This window comes from Ambystoma mexicanum, chromosome 5p, assembly GCF_040938575.1.
Source record: "Ambystoma mexicanum isolate Mex_15411 chromosome 5p, UKY_AmexF1_1, whole genome shotgun sequence".
Lineage (NCBI taxonomy): Eukaryota > Metazoa > Chordata > Amphibia > Caudata > Ambystomatidae > Ambystoma > Ambystoma mexicanum.
Genome location: NC_090930.1, coordinates 116017759 through 116044353, shown reverse-complemented (window position 1 = coordinate 116044353; position 26595 = coordinate 116017759). Strand labels below are relative to the sequence as shown.

The 26595-nt window shown below is 42.3% G+C and overlaps 1 protein-coding gene across 1 annotated transcript in view; it reads right to left on the bottom strand.

Moving 5' to 3' along the window:
* Nucleotides 1–1935: 1935 nt before the first annotated feature.
* LOC138480771 (G-protein coupled receptor 83-like) overlaps nucleotides 1936–26595 on the bottom strand; it is a 638075-nt gene continuing 613415 nt past the window's right edge. Inside the window, exon 5 of the mRNA XM_069612515.1 lies at nucleotides 1936–16570. Coding sequence (XP_069468616.1) covers nucleotides 15976–16570 — 595 coding nt within the window. The 3' untranslated portion in view covers nucleotides 1936–15975. The remainder of the gene's footprint in view (nucleotides 16571–26595) is intronic.

Sequence of the window (26595 nt, the reverse complement as noted above, 5' to 3'; positions counted from 1 at the left end):
TTGAGATGTGAAGTGATATTAAGAATGTGCATTATCCTATCATAATCCTTTCAATGTGCCGCCATTTCTCTCACACCTGAACCCATCTTGTTGGTGATATTAGAGCAAGTAAACGACAGCCCTTCTTAGTGTTCAATCTGGCACAACGATATATCAAAAGTAATACATTGCAAAAATTGAAAGTATATCTTTCAGGGGAAATGGAAATGGTTAATAATAAGAACCATTGGGGGAATCCAGTTGACGTTCTGAAGAAAATTATGGGGTGGTCACTAAAGGTTCTAATGAGAAAGAGGGATTCACATTGCGGACACCATATTGGTGGCTGGGCTGATGACATGATGTTGACGTGATGTTGTGAATTAGCATGTATCTAGTGTCGTTAATAAGAAAGGGATAAATGCTACATTTTAGATTCACACCCACACATGAAGATAATGTCAAATCTGCTGATGCAATATAAACACAATGAAGGTGTGCAGTGTGTAACGTAGCACCTAAAGTTGGGTAGTGGGGAGCTTCATATGCACACACGAGATGGGAGATTTTTAATGGAGAAGCCACTGTGAAAGGATGCAGTAGTCTTGAATATACATGTACAGACAGACATACATGGGGGTCTTTAGGGACATGTGTTTGGATAGATAGGGAACATTGTAAATACACAAATCTGTATGCCACATGTCCACTAACAGCTAGGTATTGTGCAGGCCCAGCAACCTAGGGTGGCAAGAGGTACTCCGTGTGACTGGGAAAACTGGTTGAGCAAGGTTGAAGGTCAGGAAAGGCAGCGGGCAACTGTAATAATATCAAATGGTCAGCTGTGGCCATGGGAAGGTTTTTTAAAACTTTATTCTATTGTGAAGAGGAGATGTAATCTTGTTAAGTACATGGGAGCCTGTTAGTCATTGTCCAGGGATGTATGGCCATCTGGGAGAATCAGAGGAGAGTGTGCATTGTCACATAGCTGTATGGAATCACTTATAAGACATATAAACTAAAAACCTTTACACATTCTCAAATATTGAAACAAAGCTGAATGGGAATCAATGAGACATGTAGAGCAGATTGTGGAGTTTCAAAACGGGTTATTATAAGTAGCACAACTAAAAGGTGTCCACCTTAAATATAAGGATGGCTTCTCCTCAGAGATCAAACAAATACAATAATAAATGCCAAGAAATGCAGTCTCAAAAATGTGGGCCATCCCTCCTATTTAACCTTGAGAGGTTTTTGATCCCTCACACCCTGGGTAAATCTTTTCACAAGTCCAACTCCCTTGGTCCTCTCCTTCACCTTCTCTGTGGACTTGTGTTCAGATATTACTCAATGTTATTCTGCAAACTTGTGAGACCAGAAGGATGGGCTTGGAGGTCAACAACTTAAATCACAGTGTTTTTGCTAGCTTCCTGGCCTTTGGCACAGTGGCTGAAGTGCAGATATGAACTCCCAGCCCAGGGTTTTCTAGGGCCTTTCTGACAGACACCTATCTCACCTGTCAGGCAACTCTTGTCATGTCTCTGCCACAATCTCATGCCTTTGGAACCCGCATCTCCCTGTATCTCTGTCGCTGTCTCTCTCTCTCTCTCCCCACCATTTGCTCTGTAAGTGCTTCCACTGGCTGCTTTTTCATTACTCCCACCTCTATCCTTGTTAACACATGCTCCTTTCTTGCATGCCCCATGTTATCTCACAACCTGCATCTGTTATTTCACCAACTCCTACTGTTAATGTGTCAACTCCCCCTATTCTCTCACCATCCTGTTCTCATCTCCTGACATCACTCCCCTCTGGCCCCTCCTCCTGTTTATCCAGTTTTTCCCACCTCCTCCATTCTTTCCTCCTAGCCAGCGTTCCTGCTTTATTTCTATAAAGTGTTATGGTACATAATAAACCTTTCATATTGCAACATTTCATTGATACTGCACAAAATAAAACCTTTATTCTCACTGTATTATTCATTTTACAATGTGTTTTACATATTTTCAGCCACACTACAAAATCTCACAAAACTATGAAATCTCTATAATGAATATGACTACAAATATGTATTAGTGAGCATGCTCCAAAAACGCACTACAGAAATCACAATCAATATTTTCTTCCCTACAATCAGTCTTTCCCAGGAAATGTAATTCCTTAAAACATTCACATTATGTACAAATCGCCCCAAAGCATAACATTCTTAATTCATTTAACATTTGACATTTAATATGAAGATGACTTAAAGTTTCAATCCTTCTTTATTTATTACATATCAGACAAATTATTGCATAACGAGGACATTTTCCCCTACGACCCTCAACTTCTTTAATTGGTAATACGTTCAATCTAAACCTCATGAAACGTCTTGCATATTTATATTAGGGGAAATTAAGGCAATAATGTTGAATCGCTTTATAACAGAGGAAAATAACAATTTATTCTCTCAAAGAAGTATTTTCATACTGGTATATGTGTGTAGTGAAGTCCAAAATATTGCTATTGCACCCTCTTCCTCATCAACCATTTTCAAAATGTCTCCACAATCCTTATCAAACCAACTAGATTCTCCAGGTTTAACTTCTAATGAGGTAATATTTAAAATGTCAAAAATACTAAAGGTTTTTTAAACATCTTCATATGTATTATTTACTTCATATATAATTGCATGTAACATCAGCCTCTGTTTCATAACTTGGGTCAACAATGATATTAAGGCCAGATTATTTTGTATTACATGTACTTGAAGACACACACGTTACCCCATAAATATTTTAGAATAAAACCTTCTTAAGACATTCCAGTACACTACTATTTCAATTGCATAACTGTAACTAAACATTAGAATTATTTTTGATTTATATGCTGACATTAACGGGACCCATGTCAATTCAAGATATTTATGCTCCATTCTTCTTATCTTTGTCAATAAAGAATGTATTTTATTCATTATCCTGCCCCTGTATATTTCTTCAGATGTCTTGTTAAAGAATGTAGAGCGCAGATATGTGAATTCTTATACAACTTCTAACAGTTTACCCTGTTGCGTCCAACAGAACCTACTTTGATTATTTGTATTAAGTTCCCATTTGAATTACTTTGATCTTATCGACGTTGAACTCCAAGGAATTTTCTGTTGAAAACCTGCTTATCGTCTTTAAACTTTGTAGATGTCCATCCAGCATTTTGTGAAATACAGTAACACTGTCCGAGTTAGCTAACTATGGGACAAGTAAAGTCCTACATTTGGATGGAAGAATTTCAGTCATCCCAAAAACGTTTTCTAGGTCTTTCAAATATAGGTTAAATAGGCAAGGTGCCCAAATGAAACCCTGCCTCCAACTGCTTCCTGTGGCTAGGCCACTTGAAAGGCCCATGCCTTTTAATCTCCCATGCATGCACACGTCAGCTTCTGGTAACATTAATATTTCAACAAACCCTGGGGGATATTTCTATCATACGGTCATGGTCCACTGTAACCAATGTGGATTTGTGATCTGGAAAAAGAAACACACCTACACTATGTTTAGCAGATTGTTTACAACAATTTAAAATAAACCTATACATTTGAGTACCTGTGCTTTTTTGGGGAATCTCAATTGTTTCAAGATCGAAATTTGTTGTTCATTTGACCTTTCTAAAATTTGACATGATGCAACTATTTTTCCCAGGATGTCCGAGGGTGATAGGGTAGCAATTTACTGGCAATTCATGATAGGAATTGTGTCCCCCTTTACCCTCCTCTCTTACAGCTATCTCCAAGCCAATCTCTGCTACACCTTCTTCCTCACGGCTGGTACTCTACTTCTCCACACCTTCACACTCTCCAAAAACTCACCCCGGTGTGGCAAATCCATCCTCATTTTTATGGACCTGGCCCTTCTTCAATTCCCTTCAGATTTGACAGTAATTAGGTAAGGGATGGGAATGGCTTCAATGAACCTGTGGCCGACATGATGTTCACATTGCTGGCTGCAGCCTGAGTGAATATGTGAAACTATTACCCACCTTTGTTCTAACTCCTACACGTGTACACTTTTGGCTTCATGGAGCAGAGAAAGATGCTTTGTTAGGGTTTGGAGTTCATGAATCGCAATTCTTGCATAGAGATTTTGCCGATCTTCAGTCAATTGAGTGTTAAGTCATATTCACACTCCCCGTAGTGCGTGCTGTTCCGCATCCTTGATCTCACTCTAGCCACAGACTTTTTAAATATGACCCAATGACTATGGAAGTGGTCATCCATGCTGTTGAGAGCCTGGCACTAGCCGATACCATTCTCCTGGGGAAGGATAGAACGGACCATGGTATCCATCCTACATATATGCCCTGCATCACTAATGAGGTGAACGTACAGTCACCCATGGTAACACCAACACCCCGGTGCCCGGGAGGACACTTCATCACAGAGTCTACAAATAAAAGGCTTTTTTACATCTGACCCAGGTTAACCCTCCCTTTCCTCTTTCAGCTATGTACGGCAATGCTCGTGAATTTCAGTTTTGTTTCTGACAGGCATGTAACCTTCAATTCTCATGTGCCATATTTAGTTGCTATTTTTCATTGGTCGATTAGACCAATGAACTCGTTGTGGGGTTCTATGAAAACGCAACTGACGAGGTAAATATGGCATGCTTAGAAGATGTCTCAATTTTGCCACATAACTGTCCTTCTACTTATTGAATCTCTTTCAGCGGGTGCCTTATAAATCAAGAATACGTACAATAAGAATAGTATACAAATAAGTGTATTCTTGTTGAAAGAACAGTTTCATCAGCAGTGTTTACAAAAGAGAAAAATTACAACGTCAGAAGCAACATTGATTTATCTTTTGTTGTGAACAGTAATTAATGACACCCCCCACATCGAAGCTTACAGATCACTTTACACATCAAAATGAAAGCTGATCACTGTTTACTTAATAGATCACCCCACAGCCTTGATGTCATTCCTGTTCTTTTACAGATACAATCAAATACTCGATCCCACCTGCGGGGGCATTTTTCTCTTTCTATACAGTTTCATAACATTAAAGTTCTGCCTATTATATTTAACAATTAACACCTGAGTCTCCATGAGAAAAATAAGGACAAGCGCTTCAGTCTCTTGATCTTTGTGAACAATAGAGGTGGGAGACATTTTTGTGTTCAGAGAGCTATTTCAGACAATAAAAGCCGAAAACCCCACTACTTTTCCATGCTGCAAATACAAATACAGAGAGCTTTATTCCACATAGTGTTCAGGTCACAGCAGCAAGCACGTGGTGCGCCGTGCTGTCCGGTCTTTTCTGAATGTTTACAATTTTCTCTGATTACAATTCTTAATCAAATTTGGGGCGTTTCACATTTTAAGGCAAGCGGACATTTTGGCAAATATTTGTTTGATGCACTTTTGAGGGAATACAATTACAATAAGCCCTCAGTGAGATCCCATTGAGGTGCTTAAGAAGTAAGCATTGTCAACGCCAATAGTGTTGGCTTTTATGTAGGGATGACTTAGACGTTTTCCAGTCAGTGTCACAAAAGTACTACCTGGCCATAAGATAGCAACAGCTGGAAAGCAGTTGGCTATAACAATGCTTGTTTTTAACAGGACATCAGTACAACGAGCCTACATTGGTTAATACATTACACCAGCAGTTCATTTGCAGTTGCAATCAATCCATTTACTCTCTGCAATCTAGTTAGAAATAACACTGGCAGCTCAACGTTTGATGTTACTACTTGAGATAGCAAGATTAATGAGATCCCAGAAGGATGAATTTTGTGCAGGGAAAGGCAGGTAGTGCGTAGGAATGGCCATAGGTATTATCATGCCCTGGGAGGATAGCTCAGCGGGGACGTATTCGACTTGGAAGCAACACGACACAAAGCAACACAGGTACGCCCTTAAAAAAAAAAAACACTGGGTATTTAAGTGCGTTATAAATATGCAACTAAGACAAAAGAGAAAAAAACTATTACGCACCTAAAAATCAAAACAATTCCTCTAACAGCGCCCCTATGACCGCGGGCTGTGTGAGCGTTTTAAAAATGTGAATACATAAATAAATGTGAATACATAAATAAATAAAAAATGACCATGAACAATCAACGAGTGGGTACATAACTAAACTACATCCACAAGCGTTGTGTCCCTCCTCGCTTTACTCCAATGCAGGTTTGGCTAATCAAATAGTGAAAACGGAAAAGGATGTGTTTTTTTCCTTCATTTAACAACATCCAACTTAAACTGTGTGCGTATTTAGTGTTTTCACCATACAATTATGTTCACAGGCGATATCTGAAGAGAGCTAACCCGTTGATTGATCTCTTAAAATGAGTGCAGGGTGTGTGTGTCATGGCAATGAACACTGCATATTTGCTGCTGAAGGGTTCATTGTTAGATCCCTGAGTTAAAAAAAGGGGTATGCCGGCAGACTGAAAGGTAGGGGAACTGCTGACAAACAAGGGGGTGCAGTGACTATTTTGTAATTGCTTTTGAGCGAGACACCCACAGTTGGAGTAAACTCCTGCATGTTGCGAAAACTCTAATTGCCAAAATGCACCTGTCTGTGCATTCCCTCGCACTTCTCCCCTTCCACCCTCCCCTGCTCTTGCACAATCTCAATGTCACCTGGCCTAGTAGGATCGTTGTCTATGTCTTCCCTCTGCCCCCCTCCCTTGCCTCGTCACGCCCTGAAACACTTGTGTCTAGGCGCGTTATGAATGCCATATCATATCATATATCTGCGTGCTAGGGAGGGACCATTTACAGGCACATCTCTAACTTATCAAGGGATATCTCTGAAAAACCAGCAGACCCACTGCTCATTGGTTGCTCTCTGCATGAGCTGCCAGGTCTTACATTATGCAAACACTGCCAGCGGTATTTTCAGACATTCCCTGTCAAAACAGAAACACACATGCCTTACATGAACACTTTTCTTTATATTTTAAATGTCCACTTCCCGAAACCTATAAAGGCCAGCCACTGCAAATGTACTCACTGTTTTGTACTCACTGTTTCTACAACGGTAGATGGCCAATGTGTGGAAAGGCATGGGGAATTCCCCCAACACGTAGGAATGCATGAAGGTGCAGGATGCGGCTATCTTGCCTCCGGAGTCAGTGCCTTCTACATCGTGTAAGTCCACATAGAGAATAACAGACTTGTGAGGTGGGAACTGTGGGCATAGATATTTGAGGGGTATAGCAACTCTTCTTGCATTTTATTCCCCAGTTCGTTTTTACTCAGACCCTCATTTTCTGGTACTCACTTGATCGCGATGGAAAAAACATTTGGTTTTAATGTAATGTTATGTTAGTTTGCATTTTTATAGTGCTTTTTACCATTGTTATGATTCCATGCGCTGTGGGTTGACCGCCCTCGGTGACCGCAATCCAGGTAACTAGAGCCGGTAGTGTAGTGCAATGTGCTTGGTTGCGCTCGGTATGTGTGCAGCAGAATGCAATAGGTGGTGTCTAGCTGCATACTAGAGCTAGGTGTGATGCAGTGGTTGTGTTAAATCAGTAGAATATGTGCAGCAAGACCAATGGACTATGGTATCTGCATTCTGGCGGCGCTGGTCTTTGAGAATGACGTTATGTGTGCAGCTAGGCTGACATTTTGTGGGGTATAGCTGTGTTCTAAAGGCTGTGGAGGCAAACGTGGAAGTGTGTAACAATACACGCAGCGAGGCTGAATTAATCAAGGGGTGTAGCTGCGTTCTATTGTTTGTTGGTGCAAAGTCAAGAGTTGGCTCAATGGTGTGTTTGAGTGTCTGTGTGTTTTCTAGGGGAACCTTGTTCCTGCTCTGTTTCCAGTGCCTGTTCAGGGTGTAGTAACTCCTTGTTTCTTGGCGGGTCAGATTCTCAGTTATTTTAACCAAAACTAATGGGTGGGGACAGGCAGATCTGTCCCAAAAAACTCATGTTGTTATTGTGCAGGTGCTAGTAGCGTCCTCGGTAGGCAAATTGCTAGATGGAATCCTGGCAGAGTGGTTCTACTAGGACATTTCCAGACGAGTTGGGATTAGCCACAAATAAGTGCCAACACGTTCCTTGCTTTACAATTCTCCACCGGAATTGCCAGGTATGTGGGATTAACAGCCAATGCCATTTCCTCGTTTTTGTTTATTTTATTTGCTTGTATAGCGTGCCAAACCCAGAGGCATCTTTGAGAGCGTAGTGCATATTTGCAGGGAAATGATCAGGTTGGTAAGTGCTATTACTGCTAGCGTTGTTGGTTGTGCTAGATAGATTATCGGTGGGTGGTTCTGCTATATTCACACAATGGTAGGTGTGATTAGCAGATTAACTGCTAGATGGCCCCTGTTCTGCTCTTATATTTCCAGGTGTGTAGAATGCGCAGGCAAGGGCCTTCTTTGGCTGATTGCGTAGTGCATAATTGCAAAGCCTTGAGCAGGCTCATGAGTGTTATTGGTTCTTGGGTTATTGCACATTTGTTACTGCATTTATAGCACAAAAGGGTGGATGGGGGTTGGGGTTAGGTATATGGAAAGTGGGGCGGGAGTAAGTGAAGGGGTTGCAGGGGTCTCCACGCATATTTTCTGTTAGAAAAACGACCAAAAAAATATTGTTTTTACCTGCAATCAATAAATCTGTTGCTCTAACATAGGGGTTCATTACAGTTTCCCCATTGTGGTCAAAATGCCAGTAAAATTGCTGATAATTCCGGCACCAGCATTTTTATCAGAATAGGGAAACACAAGTTTGCCGGTGGGTGCAACAGATCTACCTCCAGGCCTGACCTGTCAGTAAATCAGGATCCCACCAGCAGAATAATGCCACAATTACCTCCATGGAGTCTGACGGGACTCCATGGAATGGGAATTTACCAGCATTTCCTCCACCTGGAATATCCCAGTAATACCGGGATATCAGGCGGCAGAAACGGAAGGGGGCAGGATATCAGCAAACTTGTAATGAGCTGTGTTAGTGAGAATTCTCATTTCTGTGCTAATTCCCTTCAACCTAAGAGACCCTGAGCTCTTTTGCTAGACTTTATGACTTTTCATTTTAACCCTGGAGTGAGTGTGCACTTTTTCTCACTCTCTCTTCTGTTTTGACCTCATTTGGATTTTGTGTTTTGACTGTTTTTGACTGTGTTTGGAGTCTGACAAACTCCATAGGCATCTACTGTTTGTACCCTTTAGATTTCTCCTATGGTTTAAATACCTTTTCTTGGGTGAACTGGCGTTCCCAAGAATAGTAAAGTGGAATTGACTTTACTTACCTTTTCTCTTTGTAGGTCCAGCACACACCATTTTATGTGGAGTGCTGGGGGGTTACCTAGTAGCCTCTTATCTTACATTTTCATGTAACATTTTCATATTACCCTCACTACGTTAATTGGCTGGTGGCAATGGTTTAATTTTTCCTACCATTGTGCTTTTCTTCAGCAGGCTGAACCCTCAGCTACATTACACAACCCATGGGTGACCTTTTTGTCTTGTATTTTTTTGACATTTTCTGTTTGTGAGGTCTTTCTTGGGTTTTATTCAGTGCGATGAGATAGATTTGAGCCCTTTGTTTGTTTGTCAGCCCTGAAACCCACTCCTGGTTCCATTGTGTCTGGAAGGACAGGATGTGAGGCAGGGCCCCGAAAGGCCTCTGTCGCTTGTCTCAAGGAATGCCTAAATGCAACCAATCCTGACTGGCTGGCTGTCTGTCCTTACAGGTCAGGCACCCTGATGTGTGAGTGACAGCCTAGGCTGTGCATGAATGGGAGAAACCTGCTTAAAGGGTGAAGGTTTTGGGACCAGAGACAGAGTCGACTACTGGGAGAAACACCAGATGAAGAAACCGTGAACGAAGCTTGCTGCATCCTCCTGGACCTTTGAATTGCCCGGTGAAGCCCTGCTGCTGTGATGAAACTGGGCAATGCTGCATGGGCATCTCACAAGTGAGGCAGGGTAACTGCTGTTACCATCGGCAGCTGGGAGAGGGGCAGCCCCAACCTTCTCTGCACCTGCCCTCTCCTCCCACCAGCTACGGAGACACACAGTCTCGGCAGCACAAAGCCACAGAAGGGTAAGGTGTGAACAGTCATCTCACCCTTCATCCAAACAGCAAGGTGCTAAGCACCATAAGGAAAACAACCATCAGGCAGGGCCCATGTTCAAAAGATCTGCCCCCATCAGGGGGCCAGACAGTCGGCTACCCGGCCGGGGGCTGTGACAACAGCAGCCCCCACCACATACACAACAAAGACCCAGGGCCTCGCTGGGTCCTATAAAGATGAGCAGCATGCTCAGAGTAAACACAATCTGTTTGTGGACCCTGAACGGGGACCCAAGCAAACAGGAGGGTCACTGTTTACTCAGTGTCTTCCAAATCTTCTTGCTTCTTTACCACAGAACCCACCCACCCTACAAAAGGGGAGAAGAACAAAAATAAGTACAATGCACTGTACGGCGCCCACAACAAGTCGTGGGACACAAGAAGGCGGCATGGGTCCGAGGGGGTAACCTCAGGACCCGGTGCCCAAAAGTATGATATGATATGATATGTGATATTGTGTATTTGCCATAACTCATATCTGTACAATAAAATCCTACAGCCTTTTATTGCCAACACTTGACACAAGTTGTGAGCCTATCATTAGGGGAGAGGGTTTGGGGTTCGGCCAATAATAATGCATGCATATGGGTTCAGCAGTTATCCTTTTTCATTTCAACAGAGAAGCTCCGGAAAGGGGTGACTTCTCCCCTTGGGTTTGTTGCACCAACTAACCCTGAGATGAACTCCACTGGACTATATTCCCTGGCTGGCTGTACTTCTTTTAACTGTAAGAACCGAATGCCAGGGGTCGAGTAATCCATAGTTGAGTGAAATGTCCGATGTGGTAACGAATCCGGCTAGAATGTCCAGGCGCCTCCTAAGGACCCTCCAGAGATCTGCAATGGTGCTGTATGCTAAGCGCTGAAACCGTAAAGTGACGCAGGCTCCCAAGTACCACTGCAGGAGCCCTCAAGACATCTTTCCTCTTGTCCCCATGCATGAGGCTCAGGAACAAGGGTCTGCCTAGCTGTAGCAAGACAGAATCCAGCTGGACCACTCTTCTTCAAACCAGAGGTACTGTTTTAGGCTTGGGCTAAGGGCTTGCGGTTTATCGCCTTTTTAGCTGTGCTTTTCTTAGTTGGGAAATACATTAGGTTACTTTTAGAGTTGAGTCCAGCTTGTGGCCCTACAAGTGATTTTGTACAAACTCTCTAACTTTGTGCAAGACATATTCTGATCTAAGAAGTGCCTTAGCTCCATGATGGGAAAAGCTTGTCTAGAATTCATTGGACGATTTTGTTGTCCTCACATTTACTGAGAACCTGTTTAACCTTGTCTTTCTTAAACCTTTCCTTTCTGCAACATCATAATCTGTAAATTATAACTAGTCTGATATACAATGGCTATTACTGTCCTTGTGATTGAAGTCACCTCAGGGTGTAGGAATTGTGTAAGATGCATATCCAAAGATGATCCACTAACTTTAAAAAGTAATTTTAAAGTATATTTATCTTGTTACTTGAATTGCCTTTTTAAAGAACGTCTTTTTAAAAGTGGATATTAATTAAATAAATACATATTTAGAACTGAAACCTTGAGTTTAAGTGTTACTTGGCTACTTGCATTTACATATTTCATTTATACAGCTCTACAGATCATATTTACCCCTCTTGAGATAGGCCTGGCTGCTCAGTCCCACTACCAACTTGTGTAGAACAGACCTATACTAAAAGGTGGGTTACCTAATACCAAGTAGATATGTGTTGTGTAGTCTCACACAGCGTGACTGCATCAATTCTAACCTAACAAGCCCTACAGATTTGTTTGTCTCCTCGGAATGTACAAATAATTTCAAAAGAAGCACATTTATCTTGCATTTTACATTGTCAACAATTACTGACTACATACTTCTAAATATAGTTGCTGGTATAGAGGCTTGTGTCTTGTGCTTACACTGCTCAAATATCAATGTGTGCACAGATGTCTGGCATACCTGTTACTTTAGGTCCTCTCTTCTAGCTGCCAAAGTATGATGAAAAACCAAATGCCATTGGTACCCCAATAATGAATGCAAAACTAACATCAAGACAATACCCATCAAGACTAGAGGATTTGCTGCAACAAAAAATGACATGTTACGGGGTGATGCATACCGCACGATGCACAATGCATAATGCACTTTAACATACTGAAAATGCACTTGAGAGCTTTGTACGTTTCAGATTACTGCTGAATTACATGCAGCATGACACACTTTAATGTAGATAAAATGCATTGTGGAACTTGGTACAGTTCAGACTGTGAGGCACATATGAGTGCACAGAGAGTATGTTTAGAAGGCTGCACTTAGAAGCTATAAGTTGGTTCACAATTATGACGTTTGTTGGTTGTTCTCTGAGGGCCTCCGCCTTAGCTTTTACATTCCTGTAAAAGTTCTCCAAACTAAATATCAGATAGAAGGAACGAACATGATCTTTTATAATTAGGTGATCAGTATTATTTGTTAGTTTGTGACGCTGAATTTCTTTTTGATACTGGAAATAGGCTAAACATATGCACTTTGTTAAGTACGCATATTTGCCATGCTTAATTGTTGTAGGCTGGAAATGGGAGGTGTATATTGCTAGTTATATGAAGACTTCTACTTTGCCGCTCATGTTGATTTTTGACTTTGCAATAAATTATCTTTTAGTAAAAGAGCATTTTTAGAAATTCTTTGTACAAACAGAGTAGTCAAAAAAGTGGATACATTTGGCCTCATTACGATGACGTCGCTAGCCGTGCCGGTAAAACAAGCACAGTTGCCGCCGGTATCATTTTTTTTACCGGCACCCAGGAATGGGCAATTACCGGATCATTACGGCCCGTACGGACCCGGTATTTGCCCATGCTCGGCCGCAGGTAAAAAATGCTCCCCATTCCCATTCGAGCCCCATAGGGCTGAATGGGAATGGGGAGGCTGGATGCACCGGCACCATTCAGAATGGTGCCGGTGCATCTGGCATGGTCTGCTCGCGGGTGCCGGTCCGCCCGGCAGGTCAGTCCTGGCGGACGGAAAGGCACTGCGAGCAGAACAGGCAAGCTTACCAGTACAGTTGTTACTGTACCGGCAAACTTGTAATGAGGCCCAATTGACTTTTTTGTATTAGAAATGATGTTCTCTAGGGGTGGTCTGTTAAAATATCCCCTAGAGTCTCTTCTCTATTAGACATGTTATCCTAACGTAAAACCATTTTCTGCCATAAACCATTAGTTGCATTATCCCATATCAACATTTTATCAAATTCACAAGAGTAACAAAAGTGACATTACATGACCTTTGATCCTTCAGTGACAACACATTCAGCCTCATTACGGGTCTGGTGGCAACCGCACCGGTAAAACCGGCAAGATGCCGCCGGACCCGTAATGAATTACTAGCGCCTGATTTCCCGGTAACACTGGCGTATTCCGAGTCCAGCTGCCGGGAAGTCAGGCGCCGGTAATTTTCTAAGTCTCCATTCCCATGGAGTCCAATAGAAGCCCTCCATTTCCTCTCAGCCACCCTACACTTACGTTTAAGTGTATCTAGATCAGAGTCATACCAAGAATTGCACTTGGCTTTGGGCTTCAAACGGATCCTCATGACAGGGGCAAGAGCATCAAGCATATCAGAAATTGAAGAGGAGAGCAGAGAGAGGGCTGTGTCAGGATGTGAGTCATCCAGAGGTGGAGGGGGGAGAGAAGGTGGCAGCCAAAGCCTCAACTGACACAAGCTTCATGGGCCTGATGTCCGAGAAGGTGGGTGGCAGTGTTGGGGTAGGCTTGGCATTGGGAGAAGAGAGGGAGAGATGAGAATCATAGAATCGTGCCTATGACAGGAGAAATCCTGCTCATGGTAACTTGTGAATTGGGATACACTTTAAGCTATCACAGACCTGTCCAAATGTAGTGCTAGGAGAGATGTGCAAAAGTGAATCTGCCCCCACAACATTCAAGTGCACAAACCATTTTGCTGCAAGTGTAGAATGGAAGGGATAACATATGCCACAGAGATCTGTAATCAGTTTCAAATAAATAGGTTTATGGAATTAGATTTCCCAATGGATGTCTGATTATTGATCAGAAATCACATTTTTAACATGTAACAGAAAGGAAAAGAATGTAAGTGAGGTTGTCTCATAATGCATGCATGTAAAAATACATAACTGAAAGTCAATAGGAAGAAGTAAACATTAAAGGGATACAATAAAGGTAAAGTGCTGGAAAGTGTACAATAGAAAGACATCAAAATTAACTACATCAAGTATAATTTAAACAGCTATATTACAAAAGAAGAAAAACAGTAGCAACAATAATTACAACAGAATCAAGACATAGTGCTATTAAAACATTTTAATAATAACGTATTGAGGGAAACTCCTCTAAATCTCTGGCCCACCTCCCCGCTAGAGAATTTACCACTCCATCAAAGTAATTTTAGCAGTAACACAACATCAAGTAACAGCTTGTACCTCAAAGCACTCTAATGAAAGCATTTTTAAAATGTGTCAATTTTTTAAGCGTTTCTGTTCAATCCAAACGCAATATTTCACCTTTTTTTTTTCCTTTTCCTTTCGATTACTTTTGGATTAAATATTTTGGGCCTCATTACGAGTCTGGCAGTAACCCACCAGTGCTATCAGCGGGTTGCTGTCGGACCGTAACACTTTACCGGCAGCTGACTTCCCGGTGGCACTGGGACATTACAAGTCCGGGGGGATCGAGAAGTAAGGCGCTGGAAAATGTTATTCCCCATTCCCATGGAGCACCATCGGACCCCATGGGAATGGGGAGACGGAAGCACCGGCAATGTTGCTAATGGTGCCGGTGCTTCTGTGAAAACTCTGTGGGCGGGGGCCGTTGCGCCCGGCAGGCCGAACATGCTGGGCACAATAGCCTCCACCTGCAGAGTTGTACTGTGGCGGTCCGGAAAGGGTGTCGGAACGGTGCAAACAACACCCTTATTTCCGGACCGCCTCAGTTGTAATGAGGCCCACTGTGTGCATTCAATGCAGCCCTAGATCGGAAACACGTGCACAACTGCTGCACGTGTATTTATTTTTAACATAATGGGTTTTGTTGGAATGTAATGAACATAGAGGCATTTTGCAATGAGGTGGCAATGGACAGTGTTCAATAGAGTCCCTTTCCACTTCAGCACCTGTAAAAGCTAAATAGGCCAGATATTTATGACTTTCTAATGCATACCTCAGTTTATTTTTCTCAGTGATTTTTGCTTGTTGTGTTTACAGTCTGTTGACTGCCCAAACTTGAGGAGGCCATCAAACCTTCTGTGGATGTGGTCTGCTCCATCACCCAGATTTGAGTCAGTAGGCAGTTTTATGCTGCAAAACAGAAAAACACTTTTATGGAGATGTTTTTATACATGTGAGTATTTCAAAAGTAATTCTAGGCCCTTATTTTTCATTTGCATATTTTAGAAAAATGGCTCTTTTAGGGAAAAACATGCTGTAAGTAAACTCAGCAGCTGTTCAGGCAGACAGAATCCTGATGTCCGCCAGTGCTGTTTTCTGAGGCACGTGGTCAAAGGCTATCTAAGCAGACCATACCCACTTGGAAATGCCATGAGTCTGACCCTGGAATTCTCAAGGGTTGTGTTTTTAGAACCGCTTTTCTAAGTATGCACGATATGCACAAATCCTATCCCATTTTCAATTCAGCAAAGCATAGTAGACTGAAAAAACATCAGGCCCTATCAAGGCGGCCCCCCTTTTCATCATAGTCACAATGATCTCAAACCCAGCAAGGGCAACCATCTGCAAGAAACCTGACCATTGTGTTATCTCATGTGTCTTGTGACCACAGCCAACACAAAGCTTTGTCATAAAGTTCTGCTTCTTCAGTCAAATGTTCCCTACCATCAAGTAATAGCAGTTGTGGGACTGTGATAACGAAGTCTGCCGCGAGATGCCATTTTTCTCAAAAGTCACCAGTGTGAGCCGGTTTCCTACAGATCGGTATTCACCGTCTGCACGTTGGTGGTGGAGCGAATGCTTTGAGATGACGGCCCTTGCTTGAGGCTTGCTTGCTCTATCCAGGCTTCTCGGTACGGCAGGTTCACTGCCGGGAGACTGTCGTCCCGGGAGGGAGGCACTTTCCTGCACATGCGCAGCAAGGACTTAAGCTCCAAGCGAAAGCTCTCGTTGAGCCAACAGTAGATGAAGGGATTGTAACAGGTGCTGCTCATGGCAAACCAGTGCATTGCGAAATATAGGGCGTTCTTGGTTTGGATGTTCAGGCTGGACACCAGCAGCACATAGCAGTTCAAGGGGAACCAGCAGACAGCAAAGACCACCACGACTAACACCAGCATTTTGATACTCTTCTTTTTGTTTTTGCGGTGGGTGATGAACTGCTCAGTTGTGATGTCTCCAATGGCATTGCGCATCCACAACTTTTTGGCAAGGCGGGTGTAGGCGATGGTGATGATTACGAGGGGCAACAGGTACAGAAGAAAAAAGGTGGAAAGATCGAGGTATTTCCAGAAGAGTTTAGAGGGTTCAGGGAAGTCAGGGGTACACAGGCTGCGCACAGTGGTTTCACTGAAAAAAAAAACAGAATAAAACTCATCAGACTACTATTTATGGAATTATTATTTTTACATTTCTATTTTCTAAACAACATTTTCATATTATAAAGACCAATATATCTTATTAAGGTGCATTTTATTTAAACATATTACATCTTTGTGTTGAACTGTTGAACAGTTAATAGGCAAATGTGTTAGAGATGTTGGCAAAATGTACTGACTTGCATTTAAAACAAAAGGAACACATTAAAAATGTGCATTGACCACCCAGATTACAGGCAAAGTCAACCTTGCTGACAATTTCATCATCTAATACTGTGATTCGTGTTTGATTGGCATTGATGAAAGAGCAAGACTGCCTAAACCTCACGGTCACCTGAACCTCCTGTATATCACAGATGGTTATCAGAGAGATCAGAAATTCCCCTGATGTCTTCTTAGCAACCACTAACAGTATCCTTTTAAGGACTTATCATCAGAAGAGCTGTCGATCAAAACCAAATAAGTTTGGCCGATCAAGGTATGCAGTGAAGGCACATGTCACTGTATCATCCGCAAAAAAAATATTCTCGGCGCTAAATGTGGATATATGGTAGGAACTATAGAACAGACAAAGAGCCACCAGCTACTCAGTGCCAATCTTGTCTTGGTAAATTATGAACCACTTGAATATATGTAGTTTAACACAGTTGAACTTCCTTCAATTTTCTGGCAAACATGTTGAGCAGGTTATAACTATAGGACGTATAAGGTGGACACTATTGAGGTTGATAACCACTGTGAGCAGGGGTGCAGAGGTAACCTTTGGCTCTCCTGATGGTGTTTTACTGTAACTGCCATCAATTCTATCAAGCATATTCGATGATGAGGGTCTATGTGAATTGTAGTTGAAAACTTCTGTTGAGCTGTAGTTTACATACTCCTACTCTATCGAATATATCCACAGATACCTCCCAGCAAATGTAGTCATAGGGAAGGATTAAACTAAAAATAGAATTAGAATAGTATTCGAATAGGGGTATTCTTAAATAGAATTGAATTAAGTGTGGAATTGCTGCAGATTTGCTGAAGAACTGGATTGTGTTTTTATTTAGTGTGAATTAGATGAAAAACCATTGTTGGGAGATGAAAAGCTAAGTGATTCGATTCAGTGTGATACATAAACTTGCCTTTTGGGAAGCAGAACATCATTCAGACAGTTGGCTTCTTTGGCTGGGTGGGGAGGGGGTGACGTAACAGAATCCTTAAGATTTGCATGCTTTGAATTAAACCATGTGTGAAACATATGCGATTTTCTCACAGGGAACAGAAAAGCACAGTAGCAGCCTTGTGTGTGATATGCATTCGTGACTCTTTGGAAAGTTAACAACATGCTTCTTATATACACAGGTTACATTTCGGTAGCAGACAATGAACATCACTCATGTAAGTGTAATCCACACATGTCCTTTTATTTACAGAAACAGAAGTTTAAAGTGATTGTCTGAGGCTGAAGCTTACAATTCTGAGAAAGTATATGTTTTGTATTTGTTTTTATTTGTATTAATTTGTTGAAGGTGCGCCCAGAAAGACTCGCAAACAGGAAATACATTGGACGTCCTCAGTCAGATGTCATCCAAAGGTTTAGGAAGTAGTGATCAACTTCCCTGTGCATGGTGGATAATGCATGCCACAGAGACTGGGACAGGCCATGGCAGACATATTACATTAACCTGAAGGGACTTAACATGTTCAGTCCCTTTGTAATATGTCGGTTGTGACCTGTCCCATTCTCTGTGGCAGGTCAATCAGACATGTATAATGACACATTATACATGTATGTTACAATGTAACAAGGTACCGTGAAGTTAGTCAGCTAGTTAGTTTCATGGGAGTCAGGTAGGTGGGATAATGTGAGACTTCGTGGAGAATGTTCCTTCCTGGTTTAGGAGGTTGCTCTTGATATCAGATTGGAGTGGGCACACACAAATACACACATATGTATGGACACACACATGGTCACAAAACCACAAAGGTTATCTTATGTAAAAGTGCTTGAAACTCTTAAAACTGAAATCACAGCGACTCTAAACCATTGGTGATTTCAACCCCCCACATAGGTTTTCACCTGATATTTCCAATGGGTCAAACCACTGTTACATTCCAAGGTGTAGCTGAAGTAATACCGTGCAATCATATGTCTCTAAACTCTGAAACGTAGTTGGACAACACTGTCAGAGACATTTAACTGTTTAAAGAGGTTTTGAGGTACGATACAATGCTCATCCACTTTCTTCTTTTTCTGGAGTCTGTGTTTGACTGTAGTGTGAAGAGCAGACATGGCATGCTAAAAAATATCGCAGGTGACAGCGTTTTGGGGGTGTTTTGAGTTGTTTTTGGTGTCTGTTGTCCCTCTTTTTCCCCTTCCCCCTTCTGTTCATGTGTATGTTCTTTAAGGCCCCATCTCTTATTTTCCCATTTTACTGCTACTCCATTCTAAATATAAATGAAAAAATACTCATCTAAATATAAATGAAAAAATACTCATCTAAATATAAATGAACAAAAATACTCATCTTGTAAATAACCATTTTTGTCATCCCAAAAATAAAAAAATAAAATCCTCCAACATTTCATAACACCTTTACTTTTGACCCCACCTGTGTTTTTAAAAAGCTGTGAATTTCATCACAGAAATTTCATTTGCCAAACACTACTACTAGTGTGATTAAAAGAACAATTTCCTATTGTGTGACTCTTGTATTCATCTTTTTCCTTTCTTTATCTTGTTTAGTGCTTGGCATATTAAGCAACACGCCATGTTCCCTTGAGTGAAAGCCGAGGGGATGGGCAGGATCAGGGCAACTCATCCACCTCCATGGAATTTTATTTCATTTTACGTATTTATTTATAAGCACCAACACATAAACCCATGGGCATAGAGGCGCTAGACAACAGAACAAACATAACAACACAAAGATACAAATATGTAACAGAAATACAAGTAGTCAGAGAAAGAGGATTAATTCAATACAAGCCTGAACTTGGCAGCTGAAGAAGAGCTGTTCTCATTATTGTTTTGACTAAAAAGCAGAGGCAAATTTGCCTGGCCTCAACCTATACCAGTACAATCTGTATGATTCCCAGTGCACCAGTCTTTAATTTGCACCCTCTGCAAGAATCGAAGATCTCGGGCTCTAACAAAGCCATGACCAACTTTGGATCGTAGCCAAAAAAGTGCCTTATTTCTCAGCGCCTCTCTAGATTCCACCGTTCTGGTTTGGTTACATTGGTAATGACAATGTTTCTTTGATCCATCAGCAAACATCTCATGATAGGGTCAGTTATCTCTGGCATACAGGCCTTCTTAACACAAATATCCTTTCCAAACGTCAATGTGACTGGTCATATGTTGATCTGGCTATTGTGTGGGAGCGAGGGGTCGTTTGGACCCCCCTCATACATTCAGCATGACGTAGACCACTTGCTCGACCAATGGTGGGGGACGCCTCCATTGCCCTTATGCTAACGTCAGCCTTATGCTGGCATTGGCATAGGTGGGGCTGTTGCGAGAGACACTTGGCATCCATTTTGTGCACCCTCGACTCCATCTTTGGACTAGCCCTCTCTGTAATAATACGAAAGGCTTCTCTCCCCTCTGCAGCGCCGCGCACACCGCGCTCATGGACCCCACCTTTTCTCACTGTGTCTGAAAGCTTTGCAGCTCCATTCTCACACTTGAGCCGGAGATAATTGCAACAAAAAGACAAATGTAACATCTCACCCTTCCTCTGAGATCACTGTCCTATGTGTGAACCGGCTCAAACCATACCCTGTAGCTCATCCATCTCCACAAACCCGCCTGTGTCCTTTTACCCTCGCTGTTGGAAAATTACTGCCAGTGTAACTCTGTGTCCCTGCAAGGTATTCTCTTGATGTATCAGAAGTGTAACCCTGCTGTGAAGCCCACCCTAGTGTGCCCCCAACTAACATCAGACCTCTGTCACAGTATATTGCACCCTAGAACTAACACATGTCAGAATGTCTTATAGCCCCTTTTTGATGCACCATGACCACAGAGGAGCAGCACCTATATGTCCATAGGCAACGCAAACTTGTGTCCAATTATAACAAACTTTGTAATCTTCTTGTCTGACATCATTGATGACGATTTCTGCTCTTATAATCAATTGTACGTGTATTGTTTGCCAGAGCGCTCTCGGGCAGCAGAGTTCACGGGATGCCAATTTTACATAAAAGAAAACTAATGCTCGCAGCCTGTTCTCTTAGTCTCATTCCCCGTTGGGGTGTGTCTTATTTCTTTGCATTGCATGTATAAGACGGGGAGTGGGCCTTTACACTATACCTGAAGATTTATGGGAGGAAAACTAAGTACTTTCCAAAGGTGCAGTAGCTATCAGTCCCACAGTGAGACAAGAATCCACGCAGATAGCCACCGGCTGAAATACAGTAGATTCCTGGGGAAGAGATGAAATAGTGATGTTTTCGGGAAAACTGATTTGACACGCTGTGCCAGTCATAGTGCTAAACTCCTGAAAGTCCACTGGATCAACGTGAGAGGCTTCATCAACCTTGTCCGAGGGAAATGTGCAATAGACTCATCAAAGGATTCAACCCAGGCAGTAAAATCAGATTAGGTGTTGCCTTGATTGAGATCCTGTATAATCTTTTCTTTGATAAATTGCCAATTAATTAGCCCCATCAAGGCCCTTATTCGAGCCCTTATTTTCACTGCTAGACAGAGCAACAATATCTGCAATAAAACGTTCCATATTCAGCAGCAGAATTTGCAGTGCAATGTTCACAGCATGGGAGATTCGACCGCACACTCTGGCTTGACTATCAGCCTGAACATCCTCTGGTGAACCACCCACGATCTTTTGATCAACGGCTTTCTCTCTAGGCCTAGATTTATCATTGTCATTATCAATATCCAGCATGTTTTTATTGACTTTGTCCCTTAAATGTGTACTAGTATTATGCAAGCATTGTCTCCTGCGAGCACTTCTCGCTAAAACCTCTGATATGCGACTACTACCAGAGGCAGCATGTGTCGGAGAAAGCAGAGGCCCAACAGATTTGGGGAGGGTGCACAGTTCAGCCACTAGTGACAGACTTGAACTAGAGACATTGGCTCCAACACATGACCTTGTCTGCATAGCCATAATCTGTGAAGAATCTGCATCCTGGGGCCGCTGTGCCTGCCAGGGTCAGAACTGTCAGGAACATCGGTTCTGGCAGGCAGACTCGTAGTGTGGCGGTCTGGAAACAAGGGTGACTGAGCTACCGGCACCCTTGTTTCCGGACTGCCACACTTGTAATGAGGCCCTATGTGTTTGAAAGTTCACATCAAAGTCACAGATGATGTTGATATCAGTTTTAATAGGTATATGAGATGTAGAGGAACTGTAAATTGTGTCCATGTTTGAAATATAAAACTCTGATACATCTCGTATGCGCATTGAAAATGGACCACATTGAAATTAAATATAAGTCAACTTTTTTAAATAACAAGTTACGGTTAAGTTAAAAAAAAATGTCGGCAAATTCAACCAGGAAACTCAACGTATAAACACTAACTTTATAGCACTACAAATCCAACCTTTACACTCAATTGAAATATTATTCAGGTAACAGCAAGATCATAGTGGAAGTGAGTGTTAAGGTTGGATTTGTAGCAACATGTACTGCAATCTTCATAGACCGATCGCACATGACTACATGTTTCATAATGCACCTGGTCCAGAGAGTAAACTTGTGAACCAAACATGCAACAGTGAACTGTTCAGTTATCCTACAGAGAAACCGATCCACCCATAGTCCCATTGGTTGAGGGAGTGGGCTGCAGGGGTCCCCGCAACAACCTGCTCACTATACTTTGCAGTATTGTGAGCGGGGGTTGCGGGAGAAACCCCTGCAGCCCCCATAGTATGTAACTGTGTTTGCATGAGAATGGTGCAAACCTTTGATAGTTTGCACCTTTCTCATGCAAACTTTCCGGCCGCGGCAAAATCGACTGCGGTCGGATCACTTAGAACCATAATAGCAGCCGCTAACATAATGCTGACCCAGACAATGGACTGGAAACAGGATATAAATTAATTATGTGCCAACTTTAAATAAGCTATGATCTGCAATGAGATGTCTACGTGCTGATGACAATAGATGGAATACTTTAAAAAAAGGAAGGATGCAGTGGAACAATCAAAAGGCTTTCACGTGTGTCACTTTATATAGAGAATACATCTTCTACCATGCATCCTTTTCAAACAGGCTACACGTCCTTGTACTTTGTTCTGCAGTGTATTAATCTACTCGCACAAGTATTCGACAGAATAGAAAGGGTAAACAGCTCATAATTCAATATAAGAAATGAGTCACTTGGCTGTCTTTATATGAGAGCCCTGATTAAATACAGCCTGGCGTATCCCATCCATAATACATCCAATCAACGAGTCGCTCGTGCCTACTTTCTCTGCACAGGATTTCTTTCTTGGGTTGCCGGCTACATGCCATCCTTCCTGCCTCTGCCTTGATGAACACTTCCACATCTGTGCTTAAGAGAGCAGGCATGGTACACAGTCGTTTAATGCAACATATTTGATTGCTGATTTATGACCATATTCCTTTGGGGCACAATTCAGGGGGCTTCTCAGGTAAGGCAATACTCAGTGGGGGGAGGTGGGGTCCGTGTAAATGAGTTATGAGTGTCTCACCCTGCATCTTGCCACAAAAATAGGAAATAAATCAGCAGACAGTGGAAAATTGTGCAGTAAAAACACATAGAACCATGTTGCATATATCGAGCAACTTTTAAGTTTAAAATATCTAAATTATATAATTTGGTTTTCTTTATTTAGTTTTAAGTTTGCAAAAATGTGCCATGATTTTGCAATTTCGACCAACAACGATCCAAGTTTGAAAGGGAACTCATTAAGCAGTGAACGAGATCTGATGGCTACAGTGTTGGTCCTTTGTGTTATTTTTTTTTCTCTCCACCGCTCAATGTTTTTCTTCTTCTATGAATATTTACAAAAATCTAGTTTTAGTTTGGTATATATCGAGAGTATTTGTGTTGAGTTTTATATTTCAAAAGTTTGTATAAACTATGTGAAATAAAATAAAATGTAATGTACCCACGCAAATTAAAGTTATTGGGCCTTATTACGACCCAGGCAGTAACCATGGCGCTATTAGCGCCATGGTTGCCGCCGGAACCTTACTGATTCCGCCATGGTGAATGGAGCAATTACCGCCCCATTCCGAGGTTGGCGGGGGCGGTAATTCCCCATTCACCATGGCCCTTCCCTTTTCCCATTTTTGCCCTCATAGGGCTCAATGGGAATGGGGAAGGCGGTAATAACGGTACTGCAAATTGTGGTAGCGTTATTACCTCCAAAGTCCCTTTGCGGGTCCTGTCCTTAATGCCTGGTAAAACCAGGCGTTAAGGGAGGACCCGCAAAGGGACCCCGGAAAAGGGTGGTAAGGGATTACCGGCACCAGTGCCCTTACCGGTACCGGTAATCCCTTACTGCCCAGGTCGTAATGAGGCCCATTGTAAAGGGGTGCTTCTTTCAACTCCAAATGATCTGGCACATCTACTTACCATCATACACAGAATCATGGCATTGTTTGTTCGAGTGTTCTCAAGGCTAGACTACAACAGAAGTCACTACCTGGCTATGAAGAGTCTGTTCAGCAGCAGCTAGACTTCAAAGGCACAAACATCACCCGCTCACCAGGAGAGTCCACGGACTTGTGATCAAACAGAGGATTCACTTCAGAACTCTATGCATTGCCCAGGACGCCTTCCACAACACTGCCCAAGAATACACCGCAAGGGCATTAATCCAGCCTAAAACATTCAGCAGGCTTGAATCCAGCAAGGCTGCCCTAGAAACAGTGCCAAGATGCAACCAGAAATGTCACCGACGATCATATTGCTCCTTCTCATCCAAACTGTTGATGTTCATTCCCAAACGTGTGTGCAAAGAGGAACATCACCTGGCATTTAGCAAAACCCTAGGAACTCACCTAACACCATCTTGAGAACATCACACAGCCCTCAGCAGACAGGGACCCACACACACACACAAACACACACACACACACACACGTTTTACCTACCTTGTGGGGACGATGTGTGGATACCTACCTTGTGGGGACTAACCCTTCCCAATGTTTTAGAAATGGGCTAATAGCAAAACTGTATCCAGAAAAAAATCATAATACAGGATCCAACTTCATATTTGCAAAAATGTGTATTTTACTCACGTGTTCGGTACCATCTTTGCGCGGGCTTGAACGTGTCTTACCATCCTTGTGGGGACTTACTTTATTATTCTTATTTGGGATGATTGCACCAAAAGGAAATGGAAAAATGCTTACCTTATAATACTCCATATACATTATACAACGGTATTGCTACATGTGAGTACCTGCCTGCATTATAGCTATCACACCAGATGGATTTTGCTGCTTTGGCATTTCCCACAAGATTTTTAATTTGCATGTGAAACTTAAAAAGGTACTTATTTTCTGGCATTACACACTATTCTAAGCACTAAAATTGTTCCAGAAAAGATAACTGCGACACAGGAGATGACTTGATTGACCCAGGCTGACACACTGAGGGGAAAACTAAATAAATAATTAAAATTCAGATCTCATTCTTTCACAGGCATCATCTTCCCAGCAAACTCATATCTGCTCTTTAGAAATGGTTTAATGGAAATGATGTTGCTCCCGTCTTTTGGAATGTGTATAATAATAGTGGAATTAACGTTCCTGTAGGACTCATGTTTGATTTTGGAAAAGTTACATTTTCCACAGAGATTGTGAGTGATAATCATGAAACATTCCCCCAGAGACACTGTGTACTTGCAATCATGTTCATGTCCCCACAGAGATGGTGTGTAATTACAATGATGGTAAGATCCCCATAGACATGAGGCCTCATTATGACCCTGGCGCTAATGGGTTAACAGCGCCGTAAAAGGCTGCAGCGCCGTTAACCCATTAGCGCCTAATTACGAGGTAATACACCAGCCGTTAAATTAGGGACCGGCAAAGGGACCTTCGTGGTAAGTATGGTACCGCAATTTGCGGTACCGTACCTAGCGCCTTCGCCATTCCCATTATGCCCTATGGCATGGGGAAGGGCTATGGGGAAATGGGGAAATACCGCCCGCCAACCTTGGAATGGGTGGTATTTCCCCATTTCACCATGGTAGACACATTACGATAACGGCACCAACCATGGTGCTAATAGCGCCATGGTTTAGCACCGGTATCGTAATGAGGGCCATGGTGTGTGATTAGGACTATACTCAAGTCCCCACAGAGACAGTGTGTAATTATGATGCGGTTAAGTGCTTTGGCATTAGCCGCTATATAGATCTAAATATAATACAAAAAATACAAATACAAAATATGGTCCCCACAGATATGGTAAGTGATTATGATAACACTAAAGTCCCCACACAGACGGTGTGTGATTACAATGCTGATAAGGTCCCCATAGAGATGGTGTGTGTTTAGAACTATACTCACGTCCTCATAGAGACTGTGTGTAATTATGACATTAACACACACACACACCCTCCCCCCCTCTCGCTAGGAATCCCCAGCACCTCTCTGTCACGTTTAATTCTGGTCTGAGACAACTTTCACACTCTCACAGACCTAATCACACTTACCTTCTGTAAGCAGAGACTGTAAATGGGGTATACAGAGATCAGGACAAAGGGACACATCGAGAAATAATTCCAGAATAAAGAAGCTCCTTTATCCTGACAACAATGATATGACATGATCGTTTATTTAAATACCGCCTATATACTCAAAGCACTTCAAGGCAAGGGAGGGAACAAGGGAAAATACAATGACATTCTTACAGGCCATGAACAGTAAGGAAATTAACTATCGTACTCGGCCTAACAACATTTCAGATAGTGCAAGAGCTAAGATATAGATAAGGAATGAGGGGGAGAGTGGGAAGGAAATGGAAACAGACAGGCGACTACCGTACTAGGCCTG